This window comes from Canis lupus, chromosome 36 (assembly GCF_003254725.2).
Source record: "Canis lupus dingo isolate Sandy chromosome 36, ASM325472v2, whole genome shotgun sequence".
In the NCBI taxonomy this organism is placed as follows: Eukaryota; Metazoa; Chordata; class Mammalia; order Carnivora; family Canidae; genus Canis; species Canis lupus.
The window spans coordinates 16,300,306-16,323,015 of record NC_064278.1 but is presented as its reverse complement, the minus strand read 5'-3'; the positions used below and the strand labels follow the sequence as shown (position 1 = coordinate 16,323,015).

General features: G+C 34.1%; 1 protein-coding gene across 15 annotated transcripts in view; it reads right to left on the bottom strand.

Moving 5' to 3' along the window:
• The window catches only part of DYNC1I2 (dynein cytoplasmic 1 intermediate chain 2), a 59,761-nt gene that overhangs the window by 12,093 nt on the left and 24,958 nt on the right, over positions 1 to 22,710 (bottom strand). For all 15 annotated transcript variants that reach the window (XM_035698000.2, XM_049106112.1, XM_025460176.3 and 12 more), the window contains 8 exons: positions 10,771 to 10,866; positions 10,398 to 10,560; positions 10,179 to 10,278; positions 9,560 to 9,685; positions 8,534 to 8,680; positions 8,052 to 8,165; positions 7,602 to 7,735; positions 6,160 to 6,304 (listed from right to left, as the gene is read on the bottom strand). In XM_035698000.2, coding sequence (XP_035553893.1) covers positions 6,160 to 6,304; positions 7,602 to 7,735; positions 8,052 to 8,165; positions 8,534 to 8,680; positions 9,560 to 9,685; positions 10,179 to 10,278; positions 10,398 to 10,560; positions 10,771 to 10,866 — 1,025 coding nt within the window. The remainder of the gene's footprint in view (positions 1 to 6,159; positions 6,305 to 7,601; positions 7,736 to 8,051; positions 8,166 to 8,533; positions 8,681 to 9,559; positions 9,686 to 10,178; positions 10,279 to 10,397; positions 10,561 to 10,770; positions 10,867 to 22,710) is intronic.

Sequence of the window (22,710 nt, the reverse complement as noted above, 5' to 3'; positions counted from 1 at the left end):
TAATGTTTATAATGAAAAAGAAGACTGCTAAATATCTCAGGAAATTATTCAGATGAAATGTTTCATCTACTCAGTGCACTATGAGGCAGCCAGAGAAAAAAGCAGAATGTATTATAGCTGGGTAAAAGATTATATTAAAAATAAATGGCAACAAGTTCCCAAAATTTTTTTAAATGTGATTATAGACCTTTCATAATTGTTTTAAGTTTAATTTAGAAAACATGATCATCGAAGGACAAATTTTTTTTTAAAAAAGAAATCACACATTTAACATCAAATACTGTTTCATAAAATATTAATTTTACATAACTGCAAATTAAAATCCCAAATGGGTCACCTAAAGTACTTTTTAGTGGTAATATTTTTTCTTAACTTGAAGACAACTTCTGCCTAAATGGCAGAGAGGCAGTAGGGAGGAGTTGAAGAGGGGTACAAGCCCAGAACATTGTCTCAGGGCTACCAAAAACTAATTTTAAGGCTTTGGAAAAGTCACTTCATTATTCTAAGCCCCTATTTCCGTATTTATAAAACAAAGGTTTTCTATCAGTGGTTCTGACCCTTCACTATACATTGTAATCCTTCTAACTCTGAAAAAATTTTTAAAATACGCTGTTGCTTGGATCTCCCCCTTAAGATATTTTTATTTAATTAGCCTGGCATGCCAGAGCACTAAAAGTTTTAAAAGTTGCCCAGGTTATTCTAATGTGACCAAAACTAAGAACCACTTAACTAAATAATGCCAAAAGGTCACTGAAGCTCTAAAATTCTTACAAATAAAATATCTGCAAACATATCTGCCAAAAGAATGAATCAAAACAAGCTTCTCTGAATGACAGATAGCATCTGGATATGCAAAAGCAGCTCATTCTAGTACAGTGATGCAAATAAACACTGTATGGTCAAGTGAGAAGCCAAATTTTTTCTGAGTTCTTTACAATTATGTGTTGGGTTGAATAGTGTGCTCCACCCCCTGTGCAAATTCGCATCCATCTAGAATCTGTAAATGTGATGATATTTAGAAACAGGTTCTTTGCAGGTATAATCAAGGTTAAGTTGAAGCTATACTGCATTAGAGTAGGCCTCAAATCTAGCGTAACTGTGGTCTTAAGAGAGAAAAATTTGTACAGAGACACAAACAGGGAGGGAGAATGCCAGTGATGACAGAGGCAGAGACTGGAGTGATACAGCTGCAAGCCAAGAAGCACCAGGATTGCTGGCAACCACCAGAAGCTTAGTGAAGAGGCAAGGAACACAGGAACAGATTCTCCCTCAGAGTCTCCAAAGTCACCAACCTTGCCAACATCTCGATTTTAGACTTCCAGCCTCTAGAACTATGAAATAACAAATTTCTGTTGTTTAAAGCCACCTAGTTTGTGGCAATTTGTTTCAGCAGCCCTAGGAAACTAATACAATAATTCTATAGTTTTCTAAGGTACCTGGGGAGTTCCTGATTAATAACGACGAGTCCTATAGTAAATACACAAACATAACAGTGAGGTGCTTGCCAGAGAACTGGGAAATAAGTATGTTCTCACTTGGATCAGAAGAGAAACAGAATCTCTTTAAAAAGGAATAATTCTAGGGTCAGAAATATCTTCCTATATAACCTGACTGAAGATATGAACTTTTTGAGAAGGAATGTGTCTATTAAAAGCAATGGAAATACAAAGAAGCAGAGTCTTTAAAAGAAAAATGAAGACAGTATCCTATTCTAGCATTGTCCAGGACAGAGTCTCAGCTCGTGGATTCTGAGTTACCACCCATGGCAAGGCTATCTCTATGTGAAAATGAATGAATCACACTATCTTTGCTTGATGCCATTAAACATTCAAATTAGAACACTTCTTTTGTTCCAATTCCTTGCTCACCAAGCAATCTTCTGATTGTAATTTGGCTTCCCACGTGGGTTGTCTACAGGGAAACAATGAGCTGGTCAGGCCAGCATGAGTATCTGGGCCTTGTGGCAGTTGTTTCTCATTGTTAAATTAATAAATTGACCCTCTCCATATCGGTGTCTTAGAAGCCTGTTAGTTCCAGTCAGCACTCCCTAGCTAATCAACTCTAGTAGACTGACAAGACTAAGTTTCTGAATATGCAAAGAACAGGCTGGACTAGCCAAGCAGGAGGTTACTACAGCAAATGCTAACATGGAGGCCTGGGTCCCAAAGGTCAGAAAGCCTTCCCCAAGAAACACTCCAAGTTCGAAGCATTTTTTCATTTGAACTTGTCTAATATGTGCACAGTTGCTATTTCAACATTAGGAAAATCTTTTTAACCCTGTTTTAAAACTGGTATTCTCTAAGAATTACATAATGAAGCTAAATATAAAAGAGGATTTAAGACATCCAGGATTGTGAAAAAAAATTTAAGGTGTATGGACTACTGAAGGTTGAAATCTACCTACTCTTACCACATTAATGATTTTAATTTTTTTTAATAAAATCATTTTTATTTTTATTTTTTTATGATAGAGAGAGAAAGAGAGAGAGAGAGAGGCAGAGACATAGGCAGAGGGAGAAGCAGGCTCCATGCACCGGGAGCCCAACGTGGGATTCGATCCCGGGTCTCCAGGATCGCGCCCTGAGCCAAAGGCAGGCGCTAAACCGCTGCGCCACCCAGGGATCCCTTAATCTTTTTTTTTTTTTTAAGATTTTATTTATTTATTCATGATAGGCACAGAAGAGAGGCAGAGACACAGAGAGGTAGACGGAGAACCAGGCTCCCTGCAGGGAGCCTGATGTGGGATTCAATCCCGGGATCCCAGGATCACCATGCCCTGAGCTGAAGGCAGGTGCTCAACCACTGAGCCACCCAGGCATCCCTAATGATTTTAATCTTGACACTTAATGGTAAATACAGTTCTGACAGGTATTTTTTCTGAGACTACAATATATATACTATGCATACATGCAAACATCTTGGCCCCAAATAAATAATTATTGTATTTTAAAAGTAATTTGTAACAGGTATGGTTAAATGTGGTAAAAATTAAGCTAATTTACAAGGTCTACTCGTAATCAAGCTCTTACGGAATCCTCTGGTTACCATCCAGAAGTTTCACTCCTCACACAGTCCTCCTACCCTTTTTCATGGCTGCCAAAGTACTCCTGTTGTGAATACTCAACTCTGGCATTTTGAAAAGGTAATAATGTCTTCCAAGTATACTAGAAGCAATGTCTTGGTTGGTATAAACTTTACCAAAATGTGGAAAATCATCTACCTCTGTTTATCTTCTTTACTAAAAATAAGTGAGTTTAAAAAAAATCATGAAAACAATTTGATGATCCAGAACTCTGTCACTGCATTATAAATTCCTGACTAGGCAAAAATTAGAAGCTGACTACAGAAGTAGATTACTTTAAATTTGAGGCAGTGTCAAATTGAAGTTTCTGGGATTTTTTGGAGGACTTATAAAATGGGAGAAAAAAAAAAGAGGAATCTTGTTTTGCTCTTAGGATAGAGCCAGATCTCAAAGGACAAAAAGATACAGCAATTTTTTAATAATTTGTTCCTTCCAACTTATGGGGGCTCCATTTCCAGAGTCAGAAAACCCTTAAAAAAAGTAGAGGCAGAGAAGAGAAACATCTGAAGTCTGTTAAATTCATGAAAGTGAAAATACTGGTTTAGAAAGCTTACTATGGAATTAGAACAATGTTTTTAAAGAGATTATTTAAAAGTCTTGCCTACTGGGGTGCGCCTGGGTGGCTCAGTTGGTTAAGCTTAGGTTTTAGCTCAGGTTGTGATCTTGGGATCATGAGCTTGAGCCCCATGTTGGGCTTCACACTCAGCAGGAAGTCTGCTAGAGATTCTTTCTGCTACCGCCTGCCCCCCAAATAAATCCTTAAAAAAAAAAATCACCTTGCTTGTTATTCATAACCTTTGTATTGGAGAGCACAGAGGCTCTATTGAATTTTTGGCGGGGTAGAAATAAATACCAGCAACACAGGTGACCATGAAGTATAAATCCAAGATCAAAACAATGATGCTGGGAGCCATGATATAAGCAAATAAAAAAATATGTACTTATTAATATATTGTTGCTCTTCTAGCCTTCATAGAGAATTATTTGTGTGCAGAAAAGTTAGAAGAAAAAGTAATTCTTCTGATAAAGTTTTAGAGGGCCCTTAAACATATATAAAAACACCCTGTTCTATGTTGGCTCTTCCTTTGGCCACTAACACTGGAGAAATATGTACATGTGTATGTATGTGGGGGGAGGTAGACATATCACAGTTGAATGAATAAATGAAGCCCACAGAGGAACGCAATGCGTAGCTCAATTAGCAAAGAAAGAGATATGCCTGCCTGTCATTCTTATTCAGAAGGCAGTTCTATGTTGAAATACAGCAAAATACAAGAATAAAAAATACCAACCACCAATCAACCAGCTGTGTGAGTACCACAAAAGCAAGCATCAATCAGTCTGCTATCACAGACAGAAGTTCTGTCTTGCTTAGGCAATGAAGAGGAATTCCTCATTTTCCAGTCTTGCTGGTAATATGCGCAGGGATGGAAGCCTCAAATTTAAATCTAAAAGACTAGCAACTGAAGGCCTGAGATATTAAAATAAATCTACAAATTCATAAAAGATTCTTTTCAATTACTAGAAAGGAAGGTGTTCAACAACCTAATAAATAAATGTCTCTTGTGTTTATACAAAGGACTACTAAGGTGAAAGCACACCAAAAAACATACTTACTTACAGGCCTGCCTGCAGACTACACAGAAATAGTTGGCTTCATTTTTCCTATTCTGTATCTTGCTTTGGCTTTACTAGCTAGGTCATACAGTTCCTTGCTTGTAGTTGTAAGAATCTTCTACCTTTTTTCATTGAAAACTCTCATAAAAAAAAACAAAAATTCAAGAACAATACAAGAAAGAAAACAGACAAGAGATAAAACACATTCAGAGCTCTGTCTCATCCCCATGAAATAGGAACTGAACATTGCTAAATGCCTATTACATGTTAGACACTGTGTTAAGCACTTTTCTATGTATTTCCTTCATTAGCCTTAACTGCTATTTTTATGCTCACTAATGCCAAACATGAAAATGCTCGAATTTAAAAGCCAAGCTTTTAGAGGCAAAGTTTTCTAACTCATTTCATATTACACTGAAAGAAAACATCATGAAAGAGCAAGAATGAACAGCGAGTCCATCCCAGATTTCTGAGGCTAGCATTTGATATATGAATTTACTGTATGTAATATCTCTTAAGACCACTAGGTCTCCTCAAAGAAACTGAAGAACCAGAGAAGGTCTCTAAACTCTGTCTCATGATAAACTATTCAAAATGTCAACATCTAGAATAAGGCAAATCGAAACATGAAAAAAATACAGCTTAAAAATTTAACCTCATTTAAATAGAATAGTCTGATAGTCTGATTATGCAGCTTTGCCAACTACAATGCAATACTGCAGAATGGCTACACAGCAAAGTCAAGGCTTCTTACATTTAATATGGGGTCAAATGAACCTATGAGGCCTATCACAAGAAGTAACATTCCCTTCATGGATTTGCCTTGAGACTTTCACTGAAGCAGGACAATGTCACATTTATCTGGAATTGCTAAAGGATCACAAAGCACTTTATATTATAGGGGCTTTTTCAAATAACCGAAGGTTATTAAAAGCAAAACTATTTATTTATTGTGGAAAACAAAAATATATATTCACCCATGCCTTTACACAATATTTCCTTAATGATTTAAGTTTGTTATGTATAGCCTTATTGTATATCAGTTTTTTGTCTTTTCTCATTTTCCGTCGCTCTGTAAGCCACTGCAGCCTTTAAAAGCTCTTCCAAGAGCAAATGTATGGCCTTGTGTTGGGCTATACACAACTATGTAAGACATATGAGAAATACTCAGGCGCTTTTTCCCCAACTCATTTCAGAGTAAACAGTTCTGTGCTTGGAAAGCCTGAAGTGAGAAGACTGGTCTTTGGTTTTGTGTGGGGTTAACATATTTATCAGCACACTTTTATGAAAACTACAAAACCCAGTGGCTAACTCATGTTCAGCATAACTTCTTATCAGGTTTGATCTATCAGTGAATCATTCTAAGCTATTAGAAAGCTTTTCATCTTTTCCATGCAGAATTAGAGCACCACCTTGTGTCAGAAACCCAAGGAAATGAGCAAACATCTGTTTTTAGATACCTTCGTTGTCCAAAGTTTTACTGTCCAGTCAAATGATGAAGTGACAAAAAGATGTGAGAAGTCCACTGCTCCAACAGCTGCATGACAATGGATACCAGTGATTGGTCCTTGATGTCCCTCAAACATCTCACTGATTCCAGCTTTGCTATTTCATAAAAGTGAAAATATTAGGGAAATCTCTTGGAAGTGGACTGCTTACAAATACATTTTATTAAGGATTATATATCACATTTTGACAGAATTTCAACAAACCTAACTCTGCTTAGAACACATCAGAGTAACTTATGTTTTTTTTTTAAGAGTTTATTTATTTATTCATGAGAGATACAGGGGGAGAGAGAGAGAGAGAGAGAGAGAGGCAGAGACACAGGCAGAGGGAGAAGCAGGCTCCATGTAGGGAGCCCAACGTGGGACTTGATCCCATGTCTCCAGGATCACACCCTGGGCTAAAGGTAGCACTAAACCGCTGAGCCACCCAGGCTGCCTCAGAGTAACTTATGTTGAGTGTTACTCAATCCAGACTTGGTAACACTACTAAAGCATTAAGTACATTTTGAACCATAAACATGCTGTTGGCAACAAAACTCACAAGTCCAATTATCTGAGATGATGGAACAGAGACGAAGAGAGACTATATGCAAGAGAGAAAATCCAGGCTACTACTTTTATATCAAAAGCTTTGGGGATCCCTGGATGGCTCAGCGGTTGAGCATCTGCCTTTGGCCCAGGGCGTGATCCTAGAGTCCCAGGATCGAGTCCCACATCAGGCTCCCTGCATGGAGCCTGCTTCTCCCTCTGCCTGTGTCTCTGCCTCTCTCTCTCTCTCTCTCTCTCTCTCTCTCTGTCTCTCATGAATAAATAAATAAAATCTTAAAAAAAAAAAAAAAAGCTTTGAAGCTGATTTGTATTTGAGATGAAATCTGGACCCTCCAGTTTTTTTTTTAAGGAAACAATTGGTAAGGTACAGCTAGACAATTTCAAAACAGACTGAACAGCAGGAGAAATACTAGTCAATTTAAAATGTGTACGTGACATTACTACACAATTATCAGGAAGATGAACTAAAGCTCAAGGTTCAAATAAATCAAAATGGAAAATCAGGCTGAAAATCTTATTTACAACTTTACGGGTCAGTATGTGGCATGTGCATATTGTATCTGCAATTGCTGAAAGCTACTTCCTACCACTAACTTCTGTGTGTACATGCACACACACAAAACCACAACACACCACACTTAAGATCCAGAACATATCATGACCCAAATAATCTTTTGCTTTAAAAAGTATTTAAGTTTTAATTTTATATACCTGAACTCAAATACAATTTGTCAAAAATAATGAGTGGCTCTATGACAAATTTCTACTTAAACAAGGGGCATTTGTTTTAATGAGATTATTAAAAGGAGAAATTTAAATAATTGCAAATTCCAGTTTAGATTTACCTGCCATGGCGGCATGCTGTGTACACAGAACCTTCCTCACTCCCAACAACAAAGTTGTTGACATCTCCAACAGGGAAGGACATAGATGTCACAGCTACTGCCTTTGACTGTTTATGAACCAATTCCATGCTATCCTACGTAGAAAAAAATTGAGGAAATTATTTACAAGCTTGCAACTTTTAATTTTCTAAGAAACATTTCTAATTTTAATTGGTTTATGAACAATTCTTTTATTATATAATACTTATACAAATTTACTTTCATTAAATGAAGCAGGTTTGAAAATAAAGTATATACACAATAAACTATATCTAATACACGTTTTGGCTTATAAACTGTTATTAATTAAAATACGATTATAAAACATTTATGAAAAATATAAGCTGGGAATTACATAGACTTTAAAAATAACACTTGATTTAAAAGTTCAGTTTTCCAAGTTTAACCTACCTGTGGATGGGAAAGCATGTCCAGACTCCATGAACAAATTTTTCCATCAGTAGATATGCTAATCAAATTGTGAGCATTTTGTGTTCCAACAACATTTACACAATATACAGGATGCTAAAGAAAGAGATGTTAAAAGAAGTTTTCTTGGGTTATTTTACCAAAAAATGGAACCATTTGTACACCATAATCACAGGTATTCTGTTTCACATTAAAACAGTTTCATATCTTGATGATATTTTTAATGTGAAGTTTGATGCTATTTTGTTGATTAATAAAAGGTTGTCTCAGAAGATAGATGAGTTTTAAATAAAACAGATTTCCAAAAATACAAAAAAAAAAAAAAAAAAGGCCTTCATTCTTAGAGGCTGATGAGGAATTCATACATCAAAGGAAACACATTCTGAGACTACTCTGATGGACACTACTAAGTATTTAATGGTGAAGCAGCGCAGAAGTCTAATGGAAATAACCTCTTTACTTACTGTGTGTGCAGCAGCTGACAGCGGAGTTCTCTGCACTGGAGTTCTTTTATTGCTACGGTTATCCCACAGCACAATTTGGCCTGAATATGTACCACCAACAACCAGATTTGGATGAAATTTTGCAAATGTAGCAGACATCACAGCAGACTGCAAATAAAGATTTTTATACTTAAGGTTCAAATGGAAGAAGCCCGAGAAGTTATAAAAATAAATCTATATACAAGCATTTCCCCTTTTATTGTAAGAGTTTAAAGGTTATAAAAAGAAGTAAATGACTTTGTTTAAAAATTTCATTTTATTTCAGAATAGAAAAATATACCATTAGAATAGTTTTGGCTTAAAAGTCAAATGTAGTGATTGTTTATGTAAAATGTATTCAATTTATAAAGAAAGCAAAAATTATTTCAATTTGATTACAGTATTAAATCAATAGACAACTGGCTCTAACAGTAATCTGACAACAGAGAATAAGCTAGTTTTGATTCAGTTAAGCATTTTTTCAGAATTATGATTATTAAAAGATTATAACTTATGCAACCAGAATAGGCTTGCAAATTTTAACCTTACACTAAACCCACTTTAAAAATCAGCATCTGTTTCCTACTTCATACATATGTTTCTATTTAAAACTATCTAGTTCCAACTCCTCAGGCCATGTATAAGTAATTCAGTGGGCCAACCGTCTAATTGTATATTCAGCAAATAAGTTCATGAGAAAGTCCCTGTAGAAAAGGCATTTTATAAAAGATTCCTTTTATATAATCAATCACAATAACAGAAAATCACAACTGCAAAGGACTTTAGGTGTGATTAAACATAAGAGATGTCAGAAAAGCTAAAAAAGGCAGATCATGTTGAACTGAGAAGTCTTCAGTTTTCTGTTAACATCTGTTTGCAAACATGAAGTGGTTTAGTAAATGCCAATCCAATGAAATCATTATGTTGACAAGAAAAGAAAAAAGGCACTTGTCTAAATTCATTAATGACTTCTTAAACTTAGGGAAGACTGTTAAAAGACCATCTTACCTGGCAGTGAAACACATATTCTGGGGTAGTTTTTTTGTATTTCATATTCCATACAAGGGCCACACCATCAGGCTCATGAGGAGCATCTTCATTGTTATTATAGGAAGCTACGAGTAGCTCTGGATACTGCTCACAAGAATCAAGTGGGGGAAAAAATGCTATGCATGAACCATTTCATATTCTTAGTTACTCAACTGTTTTTATCAAAATTATTTTGAAAATACAAATACCTAACATTTCCTCAGGAAAAGTATATTGAGAGTTGCAATTACTGGAATGTTAGTACAACTCTAAATAAAAACTATCATTATTTAAAATGTTTTAATATTAAAACATTTTATGAAAACACGTTGCAATTTTAACCAAAAGATTTGGTGAACAACTGACGTTAGTAAACCTGGGTTGTGACATAAATTCAATCTTGAATTTTAAATTAAATAATGTTTCCAATCCTTTCTTCCAAAGTATACAAGATAAAATGAATACAGTAACATTAGAACCATCATCCATTATTACTTTAAATGATATATACTGATTTAATATACAAGGTTTCCATAATTCAAAGTGCCTATAAATAATTTTAATTAAAAAGCGAATAACCAATTTTGTTACAACTTACCTGAGATGACCAATCCAAGCAACTAACAACACGATGCTTTGACCAACGTTCATCAAAAAATTGTCGATTTAGTGACAGTTTAGCACCTGCTTGAATCTCTCTATAGAATAAGACCAAATCCAAAAAAAGATGATGTTATAACTTCTCTTGATCTGAAAGTAATCTAAGTAATTTTAAAGTAACATTGCTGAAGCCATAATTTTAGCAATTAAACATTACCCCTCTTTGTCTTCCAAATCTCTTCCACTGTAGTCAAAGAAGATGTTAATCTGTTCAGAAAGTGCTCTTTCTACAATTCTTGTAGAATGGTCAAAGAAACTTAAAAATTCCTCCGAGTGTAAGATTTGTTGCTTTTCTTCTTCAGTCAGTTCATGAGGGGGAGCTGGAAAACAAATGTTTTCCTGAAGTCTAATTTATGTCGATCAAATCATGTCAACTCACTATCACAGTTTGGATCAATGAATGCCACATATTTTTTTTCAATCAGATTCACCTCTTTGGTTTGGAGTATTTTATTCTACCTTAACACAAAAATAGTAATTTTTTTTTATAAACCTTAAATTTTTTTTTAAAGTTAAATTCTTTCAGATACCTTTACTATCATTTTCTTCATCTTTCTTTAAAGTTTTTTCTTCTTCAGGTTCAATGGGTGGTTTAGGAGTCACTACATCATCTTCTTCCTCTTCATCTGAAAAAAACAGAATAACACAAAAATTATTTTTATGAAACCAATGAACTTTTGAGCAACAGTTCAGAAGGTATCACAACTAACTTTACATAAATGCAGAAGTAAACCACTGTAAGACAGAACAAGTAAAAATAGTATGAATTTCATCAATGCAATTTTAAAAGAAAGTGGAACTTCTTGGGGTTTATAGATACCTATGTGGTACCTCTAATAGTCATTCCAAATTTTGTAACTACATAAACTGAAATAAGATATATTAGCAATTAGGATAAATTCTTCATGGAAATCTCTAAAAGCTTGCAAGCATTTATCATTCCAGACAGAACAACATGCAACTCCTGCATAGTTTTATGTAGCATGCTGACACATTAATGCTGTAGAACGAAGAAAATCAAATGTCTAAAATAGCCTACAGAGCTAGCTGCTTACTTGTGATCTGAAACCATCAGTGTCTAATGGGTCTTCGTATGGCATAAAGACGGCTTACATTAACTCTCAGGTTGCTATTTGAGAGGCAGATTTTAAAGATAATAGCTATGAGACCACATTTTCTATTCTGTCATTTTAAATGCAAGTCTCATTATCTACCATTGCATGATGTGGCAATAAGCACTTAAAATAATGTTTTCTTAACTTGAACAAAAATATATATTGAGGTAACATAGAATGTTTATAAGACTTTATTACAAAATCTCCCCAAATCAAGAACTAACTTAAAATGACTTACTTTAAAATGTTATAGAACATATAACTCTGCATACCTTCTCAGATTTTATGTAGAAAATGCTTATTTTCATTGCCTAAACAGATGTGTCATTTGTCTATAAGGGAATGGCAGCAGGCGTCTGTAGCAGAGTGCATCTTAAGTAATGAGGGCCTATTCAATAAGGAGACTTGTTATTTATAGTCATTTCCCCGACCCATGTTCAAAATTATCTAAAGCACACATACATGCTCTGTACACAAAAGAATGGTCAAGGATGGGAACCAGCTGCCAAGTCATGGTCCCAGCAGCCAGACCAGCTGACTAGATAGCAACAACCAGATGGCACTGCTGGGATTGTGTCTTTCTGCTACAAGGTGGCAAAGGGATGGCACAACATTCTTCCGCTTGGCTGCTTCCAATCCTGTCTCTCCCCAATGGTGAGCCTGTGCAATTACCCACACTCCAGGAGGCCTACAGATAAGCCTTTACCCTGCAAACAAAATGCAGCTTGTAGGCCACACCAGCTGCCAAACCACACACATAGTGTTAGGTTTGGAGAGCTATGAAAATCTTTCTAAATCTATAGTATAAGCAATAAAAATATAACTGTACCTGTAGGAAAGAAAGCTTTAAATGACACTGTATAATGCACACAATGATACAACCTCCAACTTAATCAAAATGATAATGACGTATGCCAATCCTACATTACTTGAAATTGAGCGATTTTTACGTTCTGACAAGTTTACAGAACTAGGATAAATGGCACGAATGATTTCAATATATGCTCATACTTTTGAACCAAATGGTGAAGGTTAAAATTTTTCCTTTCAAGGGCCTCAATCAGCCACAAAGGAAAACAGTAATCACTGTCTTTTCAGCCAGCCCAACCGCATTTGTCAGCCCTTTCTCCGTCAATGCAGCCAGAGCAATCAACCTGCCAAACATTCAGAATGGAAAAACAATCTGAAAATACAGGGTATAATGCACCTGCCAGTGAAAATGGCCATTTCAAGAAAAGCTAGTGATCTCAGTGACCCCGCTGAGGAGGCGGTGGTGCAAAGGGGAAAGAACACGTAAAAGAATTCTTAGTGATCGCCACTCTCTTGCACATTGACACTTCCTTACAAAGCATGCCAATTACAGCTTTTCTGCTACTTAAAAAAAATGAAAGCTTTTTTTGGGCAAAATAATCACACAGAGAAAGAGAAAGACAGAACTCCTTTTTAGATGAATTCTCATATACAACAGATTATTAATCTGAAAACAGTATAACTGGTGACAATTCTATACTGTATTGCTCAAACATGATGAAATTCTACCATAAAGTCACCTGTAGGTGTAATGTAATAAAATAGTTTAATTACATTTAACTTGGGAGTTGACTTTTAGAATAATGATATATTTACTTCAATTAAAAATTAAGTCTGAGAATAGATATATTTTTTCATTTTTCTGCTATCAGTTATCCTAATCAACTTTGTTTACTAGCAGGGTTCACTGTAAGCAAATCCTAAAATCCAGGAGAGGGATTCTGAGACACGCTGGACAGGTCATTCTTGAGCACTGTGAATTATAAATTACAGCCTCCTATCCACATTGTATTTTCCTCCCTCAACTTTGTCGCATTATACAGCTTCTAAGTACTATTTCCAATGACAGGTGTCAAATTCCTGTCATAATGCATATGGTCAGTACTTTAGTGCTAAGTGACCTCATAATCTACATATTTAACAGAAAAGATCTTGTTTATAGACCATCTTTTCCTTCTAAAATTTAAAATGTAGATGAAGTATGTTAGAGACAGTGATCTTACCTCTCACATGGCATTTGCTATGCCTATTTGCCCATATAGATTAGTTTAGTTGCAGCTGAATGAGTTACCAACTATTTAGATACATGTTTTCAGTATTTTGTTTTAATGTACATACTTCTCTTTCTAGATGGATAAAAAAACTGATTTAAAAACTATGACAGGTCAAAAGATTAAGCTAAATAAAATTTCAAGGAACAAAAATCAAATTACCTAATCTTAAAAAGTACAAAACATTGTTATTATAAAGTTGGTCTTAAACAATTATCTATGTATATATCTCAGATATTTGACAAAAATGTCCATCGGTAATATCAGATTGGAGAATGTTCCTCTGATTAGAGAATGTTCCTCAGATTAGAGACTGTTCCTCATATCAGATTAGAGAATCTTCCTCAGATTAGAGAATGTTCCTCTGAACAAAATACACTTCTCTTTTTAAAAACTAATATGATGGGTACTAAAGGACTATTGACATGATAAAAAAAAACACATCATAATTCTGAAGATTTTCTATGCTAGTCCTTATTACATGATAAACTATAATGTATTTAAAACAGGAAAAGAATGCAGCAGAGGAAGAAGACTGAAAATGGGACTGCCATGTCACATCAATTTATTGATGAATATTCATTGCAATATGCTAAGTGGTTAACTCCATGCTTTCTCTGACAGGGAATCCAAGGTTATAAACTGAGCAGTAAAGAATGCATAAAAGTAGCAGTTACTTTTAAAATGACAAATCTCTTGTCAATGAATGCTAAGACTAGGTTTAATGAACCAGTGAATTTTTACTTTGAGTTAACATCAAAATTGTGATGTATTTTGGTGAGATGGAAAGAAAAGCTGTTCTGTAAATTAAGCTGCACCTAGAAATAACACCGAAGAATGAAATTCCCGTTGTCGGAATAATCTGTTACAATGGAGTAGGTTAATCAAAGTTAAATCATCTGTAAAATGGGTGGCTTTTGTTAAACTGAAGGAAGGAGTCTTCAGAGCAAGTTTTCTCATCTATATGTCACATTCTACTTAAGAGACATTTAAGCTAAGAATAAGCCACAAAGTACACTTTGAATTATTTTAAAATGTTACAACACATTTAACAGGTAATATGCAACATCCTAGTAAATCCTCACTAAACAGTGATACTTTTAAATCTATCACTTATCATAATTAATTCTTATTATAAGTAAAAAACAAGTCCTATCATTAGTCCATTAATGTTGTTTAGAAAATGTTTGTTGTCTATAAATTACGTAGTTTCATTAATATTGATGTGCCCTATTTTAAGATAGTTTAATGTGCTAGGGAGTATTCCTAATTTACAAAGTGGTCTAATTATTTATGGTATAAAGGAAATTGCCACTAAGTTCTAAAAATCAGAAAATTAAATAAAAATAAAAAAATAAAAATCAGAAAATTTGCTGCATATAAAAATGATTTAATTTTTTAAAACTCAACTTATGAATAATTTCAAAAAATCATAAAATGAGATTAGAAGGAAATGTTTTGTTATTTTTTTTTTTTTTTTTTTTTTTTTTTTTTTTTTTTTTTTTTTTTTTTTTTTTAATTTTTACTTATTTATGATAGTCACACAGAGAGAGAGAGAGGCGGAGAGACACAGGCAGAGGGAGAAGCAGGCTCCATGCACCGGGAGCCCGACGTGGGATTCGATCCCGGGTCTCCAGGATCGCGCCCCGGGCCAAAGGCAGGCGCCAAACCGCTGCGCCACCCAGGGATCCCAGAAGGAAATGTTTTAATCATTAGTTTTAAAATATAGGTCAGATATGATCAGTTTTCTGTTATACTTTAAAAATAATCCTTTCTTTTCTAGATCAACATCATTTTGAATCATTCCATTTCAATCCAGTTGTCCCTAATTTCACCTACTTACACCTTACTCTTTAAAATCAATATTAAGGGCAGCCCGGGTGGCTCAGCGGTTTAGTACCGCCTTCAGCCCAGGGCCTGGTCCTGGAGACCCAGGATCGAGTCCCACGTCGGGCTCCCTGCATGGAGCCCGCTTCTCCCTCTGCCTGTGTCTCTCCCTCTCTCTCTCTCTGTGAATAAATAATGAATAAATAAAAATGAATAATGAATAAAGAAAAAAATTTAAAATAAAATAAAATCAATATTAAGAGAACCTTATATTGGGACAAAGATTCATGAATGGATCAATGGCATCCATTTTTTTTATTTTTTTAAATATCTAGACTGATATACAAGATCTCTTGGATTTCCTTAATAATTTAGATCCTCAACAAGGGAAAATATATAGCAGTCTGTTTCATCAGGAAATATTTTGAATACAGATCTAATGTTAACTTGGGGGAAAAACAAAAAAGAAGTAAAATTTCAATTATACCATTTACTTTAACACGATCTGGTTTTCTACATGGTCTTTTTTTACAAAATTCAGATTTTTGGCAATATTGGCATCATTGACATAGATCCTGATATCTATGATCTCATAAATATTACATTTTTTCTGAGGCTATAATTTCAGATATGCTGATTACAAGTCTTTAAGAACAAATGTTTTAATTTTCAATTATATTTATATTCTCACAGATTCTCTAAGGGTTAAAACTAATTTACTATATGCTTTATTTATTCCACAATTTTTAAAAGTAATATTAACCAAGGGTTCCACAAATTTAGTCTGCCTGGGAAGCATGGATTACTGATAGATGTTAAGATTATGCAATAAAAAATTCAAAGCTATTTACATATAATACTTTTCTATACATTACAAATACTAATCAACATGTTCCTAAGGAAAAATATCTGGCTACTAAACCAATACCAAAAGTAACTGTAAAACTCCACACAGATAAGAAATTGGAATATTATAAGAATTGCACTTCATTGGAAATCAAAAGTCAGGTTCTGGTTGTAGCCCTATATTCACTCACATTGTGACCAGCAGCTCATCAATTAACTTCCTCAGGCCTCAGTTTCCTCAAGTGTCAATAAACTGATAATATTAGATAACATAGGATTTCTTCCTCTTTAAAAATCTATCTAAAAATAGCAGCAAAGGGGAACCCTGGGTGGCGCAGCGGTTTAGCGCCTGCCTTTGGCCCAGGGCGCGATCCTGGAGACCCGGGATCGAATCCCACGTCGGGCTCCCGGTGCATGGAGCCTGCTTCTCCTTCTGCCTGTGTCTCTGCCTCTCTCTCTCTCTGTGTGTGACTATCATAAATAAATAAAAATTAAAAAAAAAATAAAATAAAAATAGCAGCAAAAAATCCATACTAAAAAGGTAGATTTAAAAAATAAAGCCATTTTCAAAAGAGTTAAAGACTTTAAAAAGGTAAGGGAATAAAGTAACTTTTCCAGGAGTATATCTGTGGGCACCATGAGATGCTTTTTACCTGCAGAGAGTGAAATTGACTAAGGTCACATGTTCCTAGTCAATTTCATTCACAGTAGGTGCTTTAAGACAGCAAAGCATCTCAGTTCAGAAACAGTACTACCAACTTAAAGAGTAAACTTGAAAGCAAGAAGATGGCTAGAATGGTGAAAAAGAAAAACAAGGCAGAATAAAAACCACTGCTTCAAAAACAAAAACAAAAAACAAAAAACAAACAAACAAAAAAAACAAAGAAAAAAAACACTGCTTTTTAAAAGAAGAGATTCAGCCATTTTAAAAAAATGGTAGAAAGAGTTAAGCCTAAGGCCAATTTTTATCTTCAATTTAGTAACTCATATTACTCCTGCACTGATTACACTGCCTACCCAAGTTTAATTTACTGTCTGCTACACTCAAATTATAATTTCAGCAATTTTGCCTCATGGTGAGTTTTGGAATTTGTTACATAATTCTTAAATGGAAACCAACCAGGCTAAGTTTGAGAACCACTATATTAAAGCAATGGATAAGTACAAGTACAGTTAAGCACAAAGTGTTTTCATTATAAAACCTTAATTTCAGGGTTTTTTCTTTCCCTCTTCCTAAAACTTCCACAAATTGGGAAAAGAAACTTAATGGTAAGAGCCCTAGACATGAAAATAATTATTATATATAGGAAGGAAATGATCTCATTTTTATAACTGGGGATGGCCCCATGGTTTCAGGATAAATTTATTATTCTCCTTCACTTATATAATTCAACCTGAAACTAAAAAAAAAAAACCACAAAAAAAACAAAAGATGACATAGTCCCTTCATATATAGGGTATACTCAATAAAATTATAGAATCATAAATACTTGTTAGGTTGCAAATGAATAAACATGGACCTTTAAAAAATATCTAAGTCTAGTCCACAGGAAAAATTTATAGGTAGTGGTACTGACACAGACATACTCATCAGAAACTGGGTTGAGTTCACTTATCTTCTTACTTTCACCTCTGATAAGTAAAGATAATAAAAATTATATTTAGCACAATGAAAGATCAAAGCTGTTTATTCATAACTCTTAGGCAATTATTACCATAAAATATTTTCCTGATGCAGATATACCAATAAATAAGTAAACTAAACCATGCTATCCTTTAATGAAATGTTTTTCAAACTACAGGTCTAACTCAACCAATAAATTTAGCACATTATGGTCATTTTTCATTTAAAAAATGAAATATAACAAGAGAAGAGGAGGTGCTACTTAATAAAACTATTGTTTCAGTTATACATCTGTATCCCTGCCTGTATTGTATTACACTATAAATTGAATTTTTTATCATGTGTTACCACCATAAAAGCATGAACGTGTTGCTTCAATGGTAGCATGAGAGAGAAAGCACATCTTAAAATCAGACTTGGTTAGAATCTTAGCTACTAGCTATGTGTCCCTTGATAAAGTATCTCCTTCAGTTTTACCTTCTTCATGTGTATATAGAACAAATATTTAACTCATGGTTTTGGTGAGAGGATTAGAGATAATGTAAAGTGCTTCACACTCTACCTGATATGTGAGCACTCTTTGCAGTTAAAATCCTCAGCTATTAATTTAAACATGAAGTTTGAAGAACCATTACAAATAGCTAAAATAATATATCTGAAAGATGTTAACAGATTCAATTTTGTTCATAGCATTCAGAGGGATACATAGGACACAAAATGAGAACATATTTGTAGCTACACAGTTTGTCACCATGGAATTCAAGGAGGCTTTAAGGAGAATCCATAATGGTTTCACTTATGGATCTAAGAGAAATAAAGATTAGAATATGATATATTCATATTAAAACCAAGAACTGAGACAAATCATACTTTTCACCCAATTTCATCAGTAATTATACTGTAGCATTAACACTTGAAAATAACCTATTTCCCAGTAGTTACTTCTAGAGTAAATGCATGAAAATAAATAACACAAGTAAGCAAAATAATTCTCCTGAGTAGGTAAAAGTAATTAATTCCTTCACCAAGTACTATGTTCTTTTTTTTTTTTTTTCCAAGTACTATGTTCTTACTACATGCCAGGCACTACTAAGAGCAGGCATTACAGTAATGAAGAAGAAACAGTCTCTCTACTTACAGCAAATCTGGCAAAGAAGCTGAAGTTTGGTAATGCTAAAAGCCTTGCCCCAAAGAATTTAAAACTGAAAAGAATACAGTTTATCTTGTGCTTCTGGATCATCAGCTTATCTAACATATCATGATCTTTCAAATTTTTAATTACTTGCAAAATAAAAATAGGAAAAAGAATTTTTGAAAAATGCCAGTCTTATATAGTTATATATTCATATTAGTTCAATGGCCATAAGTTACATGTTAACATTTCAAAATTTACACACATACAAAAATAAGCAATTAAAAATGCAAATTTCAAAATGGATATAAAATCATATATGTATATAACTTATATATGTATATATAGACAATTTTTGAAAAAATATATCACTGAAAACTGGAAACAGAATATTAACAGTAATTATTACACAATGGAATAATTTCCTCTTTATATCCTTTCTGTAATTTTTTTAAAGTATAACTGTCACAAATATCCTATTAGTTTCAGGTATACTCATAGCAATTTGGTATTTTTTATGCCACAAAATGACCCCAACAGTAAGTCTAGTTATCATCTGTCACCATATAAAGTTATTATAATATTATTGAGTATATTCCCTATGCTGTACGTTATATCTCCCATGACTGACTGACTTTATAACTGGAAGTCTACCTCTTAATCCCCTTCACCTATTTTACCCACCCCCAATGTCTGCCCCTTCTCTGGTAACAACCAACAGTTTGTTTCCTGTATCTGTGAATCCTGTGTCTGTTCTGATTGGGTTTTCTTGGTGTTTTTTTTTAAGACTTCACATACAGGTGAAAACATACAGTATTTGTCTTTCTCTGTTTGAGTTATCACTTAGTGTAATACCCTCCAGAGCCATCCATGTTTTCACAAATGGCAAATTTTCACTTTTTATGGCTAAGGAATATTCCATCTTCTTTACCCATTTATCTTTTGATGGATACTTAGGCTACTTCTATATCTTCAGCTATTGTAAATAATGCTGCAATGAACAAATACATATACATACATATATACATACATATATACACATACATCTGTATACACATATATATATATTTTTATATATGTATTATATATATATACATACATATATATATGTCTCTCTTCAAATTGGTGTTTTTGTTTTCTTCAGATAAATACCCTGAAGTGGAATGGCTGGACTGTATGGTGATTCCATTTTTAATTTTTTGAGGAAACTCCATACTCTTGTACACTGTTGGTGTACAAGATTTCCCTTTTCTCTACATTCACAACAGTGTACAAGATTTCCCCTTTCTCTACATTTTTACCAGCTCTTGTTATTTTTTGTCTTTTTGATACTACCCAATCTGATAGGTATGAGGTAATATCTCACTGTAGCTTTGATTTGCATTTCCCTGATGACTAGTGATATTGAGCATCTTTTCAAGTGTCTGTTGGCCATCTGTAGGTCTTCTTTGGAAAGATGTCTATTCAATTCCTGTGTCCATTTAAAAAAATATTTTTATATGTCTAAGTTCTTTATACATTTTGGATATTAACCCCTTCTTGGGTGTATGATTTGCCAATTTCTTCTCCCATTCATTAGGTTGCCTTTTTATTTGGTTGATGGTTTTGCAAAAGCTTTTTAGTTTAATGTAACCCCATTTGTTTACTTTAGTTTTTGGTGCCCTTGCCTAAGAGAACTGTTCTAAAAAAGTACATATGGCTAAGACTGATATCAAAGAGCTTATTGCTTAGGTTTTCTTCCAGGAGTTTTATGGCTTCAGGTCTTACATTAAAATCTTTAATCCGTTTTGAATTTACTTTTGTATATGATGGAAGATAGTATACTAGTTTCATTCTCTGTATTTTCTGAATTCTCAATAATATAATACCTTAATAATTGAAAAATTTTATTTAAAAAAATAGGAACTCTTCACTTAAACTGATTATAATAGGTATTACCCAAAATAGTTTCAGAACACTTTATACTTCAAGTAATCCAAAATGCATTTCGTAAGTATGATGGAATAACTAAAAATAAATTTCCAAACTATTAGATGAAGAAAACCAGCCTATTATACTTTTTAAATGAGTCTTTGTGCCTTCATTTTGGCTATTTTGCTTGGTTTTTTTTTTTTTTTTTTTCAGTTAACATATACAATAATGTAGCTCCAGAAAGATACACATTAAAATACTTGAATTAATATATTAATAAAATACTATTTTCCAGAAATTATGGAATCCTGCAGTATTAATATTCTTAATACTGTTCAACACTTCATCTTTCCTTTAAGTCGCTTATGTCTCAAGTTTATCATCAGTGGCTTTTTTTCTAGTAAGATAAGGATTTTCCTTCTGTGAAAGCTATTTTACCAATCAATGTATCCACAGAAATGAACATTCACATAATCAAGTAAAAAAAAAGTCCTGGGTAAACATATTACCCGGATTTCCTCAAAATTTTTGAAATGTAATAGTACGTATGATAATGTCAACTCTTTTTGGGAACAAGATGAAAGTGAACAGAAAAGTCTAAGGTATTTATTTCACCTCCATCCTATCTGGGCAGGGAAAGGAGAGTTGTTAAAAAGTACATAGCCTGTAAATAGGTATAATCCTAATTTCTTTTGAGGTATATATAAACATGAAAGTTTAAAGATTTTTTTTGGTAACAGCTAAAGGTCTCAAGGATTCTTTTTAAAAGCAGGGTTGCGGGCAGCCCGGGTGGCTCAGCGGTTTAGCGGCGCCTTCAGCCCAAGGCGTGATCCTGGAGACCTGGGATCAAGTCCCACGTCGGGCTCCCTGCATGGAGTCTGCTTCTCCCTCTGCCTGTGTCTCTGCCTCTCTCTCTCTCATATGAATAAATAAATAAAATCTTTAAAAAAAAAAAAAAAAGCAGGGTTGCAGGCAGAAAGAGGGAAAGAGAATCTTAAGTAGACTCCATGCTGGGACATGGGGCTCCATCTCACAACCCTGAGATCATGATCTGAGCCAAAATCAAGAGTTGGATGCTTAACTGACTGAGCTACCCACGCACCACAAAGACTTTTTTCTCCTTTTTGCTTACTTGTATTTTCTGGGCTTCCTGAAGTAAATATTATTTTTGCTTCTCCTTAGTGAACAGTAATGAAACTGAAATTCTAAAAATACTTGATAAACAAAGTTTTAATGTTTTATATTCCACAATTAAACAGGAATAAATTTTCCTGGCCAAAGAGAAAAAACATTCCTTATGCACTGACTGCTAAAAGGAAAATTATGAGACCACAATCCAAAATAACAGCAACTCTAAAATCTGTAACTCATTTAGTGGTAAGCTTTGACATGATCAGAGGTAAAGCTATTTATAATCATTATTTATTTTACTTAGTTTGAATATTCTTATCTTCTGCTGCCAAAATATTAATGCCCAGGATGCAGCTGGAGTGTTTACTTACGGCACATATACTTTACTAGTAACTTCTCAAAAATCTAACAAATTCTGAATTCGAATACATATGTGGCTTCAAAGGTTTTAGATAAGAAACTGTGGACCTGTATTACATATATTATGTAAAACCTCTTTAATGTGTGACATAAATTTATTAGCCTAACTGGAAAAAACAAGAACTATCATATTAACTTTATACTTGAATCATTAACTATCTGATAAGATTTTAAAAATTAGTTCCCAATGCAAAAATGGTAACTCCTTCTCCTTCTGGTTTAAGAATCAAGACTCCTCGGGCACCCGGGTGGCTCAGTGGGTTAAGTGGCCGAATCTTGATTTCAGCTCAGATTATGATCTCAAGGTCCTGGGATCAAGCTCTAAGTTGGGCTCTGCACTCAGCGGGGAAACTGCTTGAGGATGTTCTCTCTCCCTTGCCCTC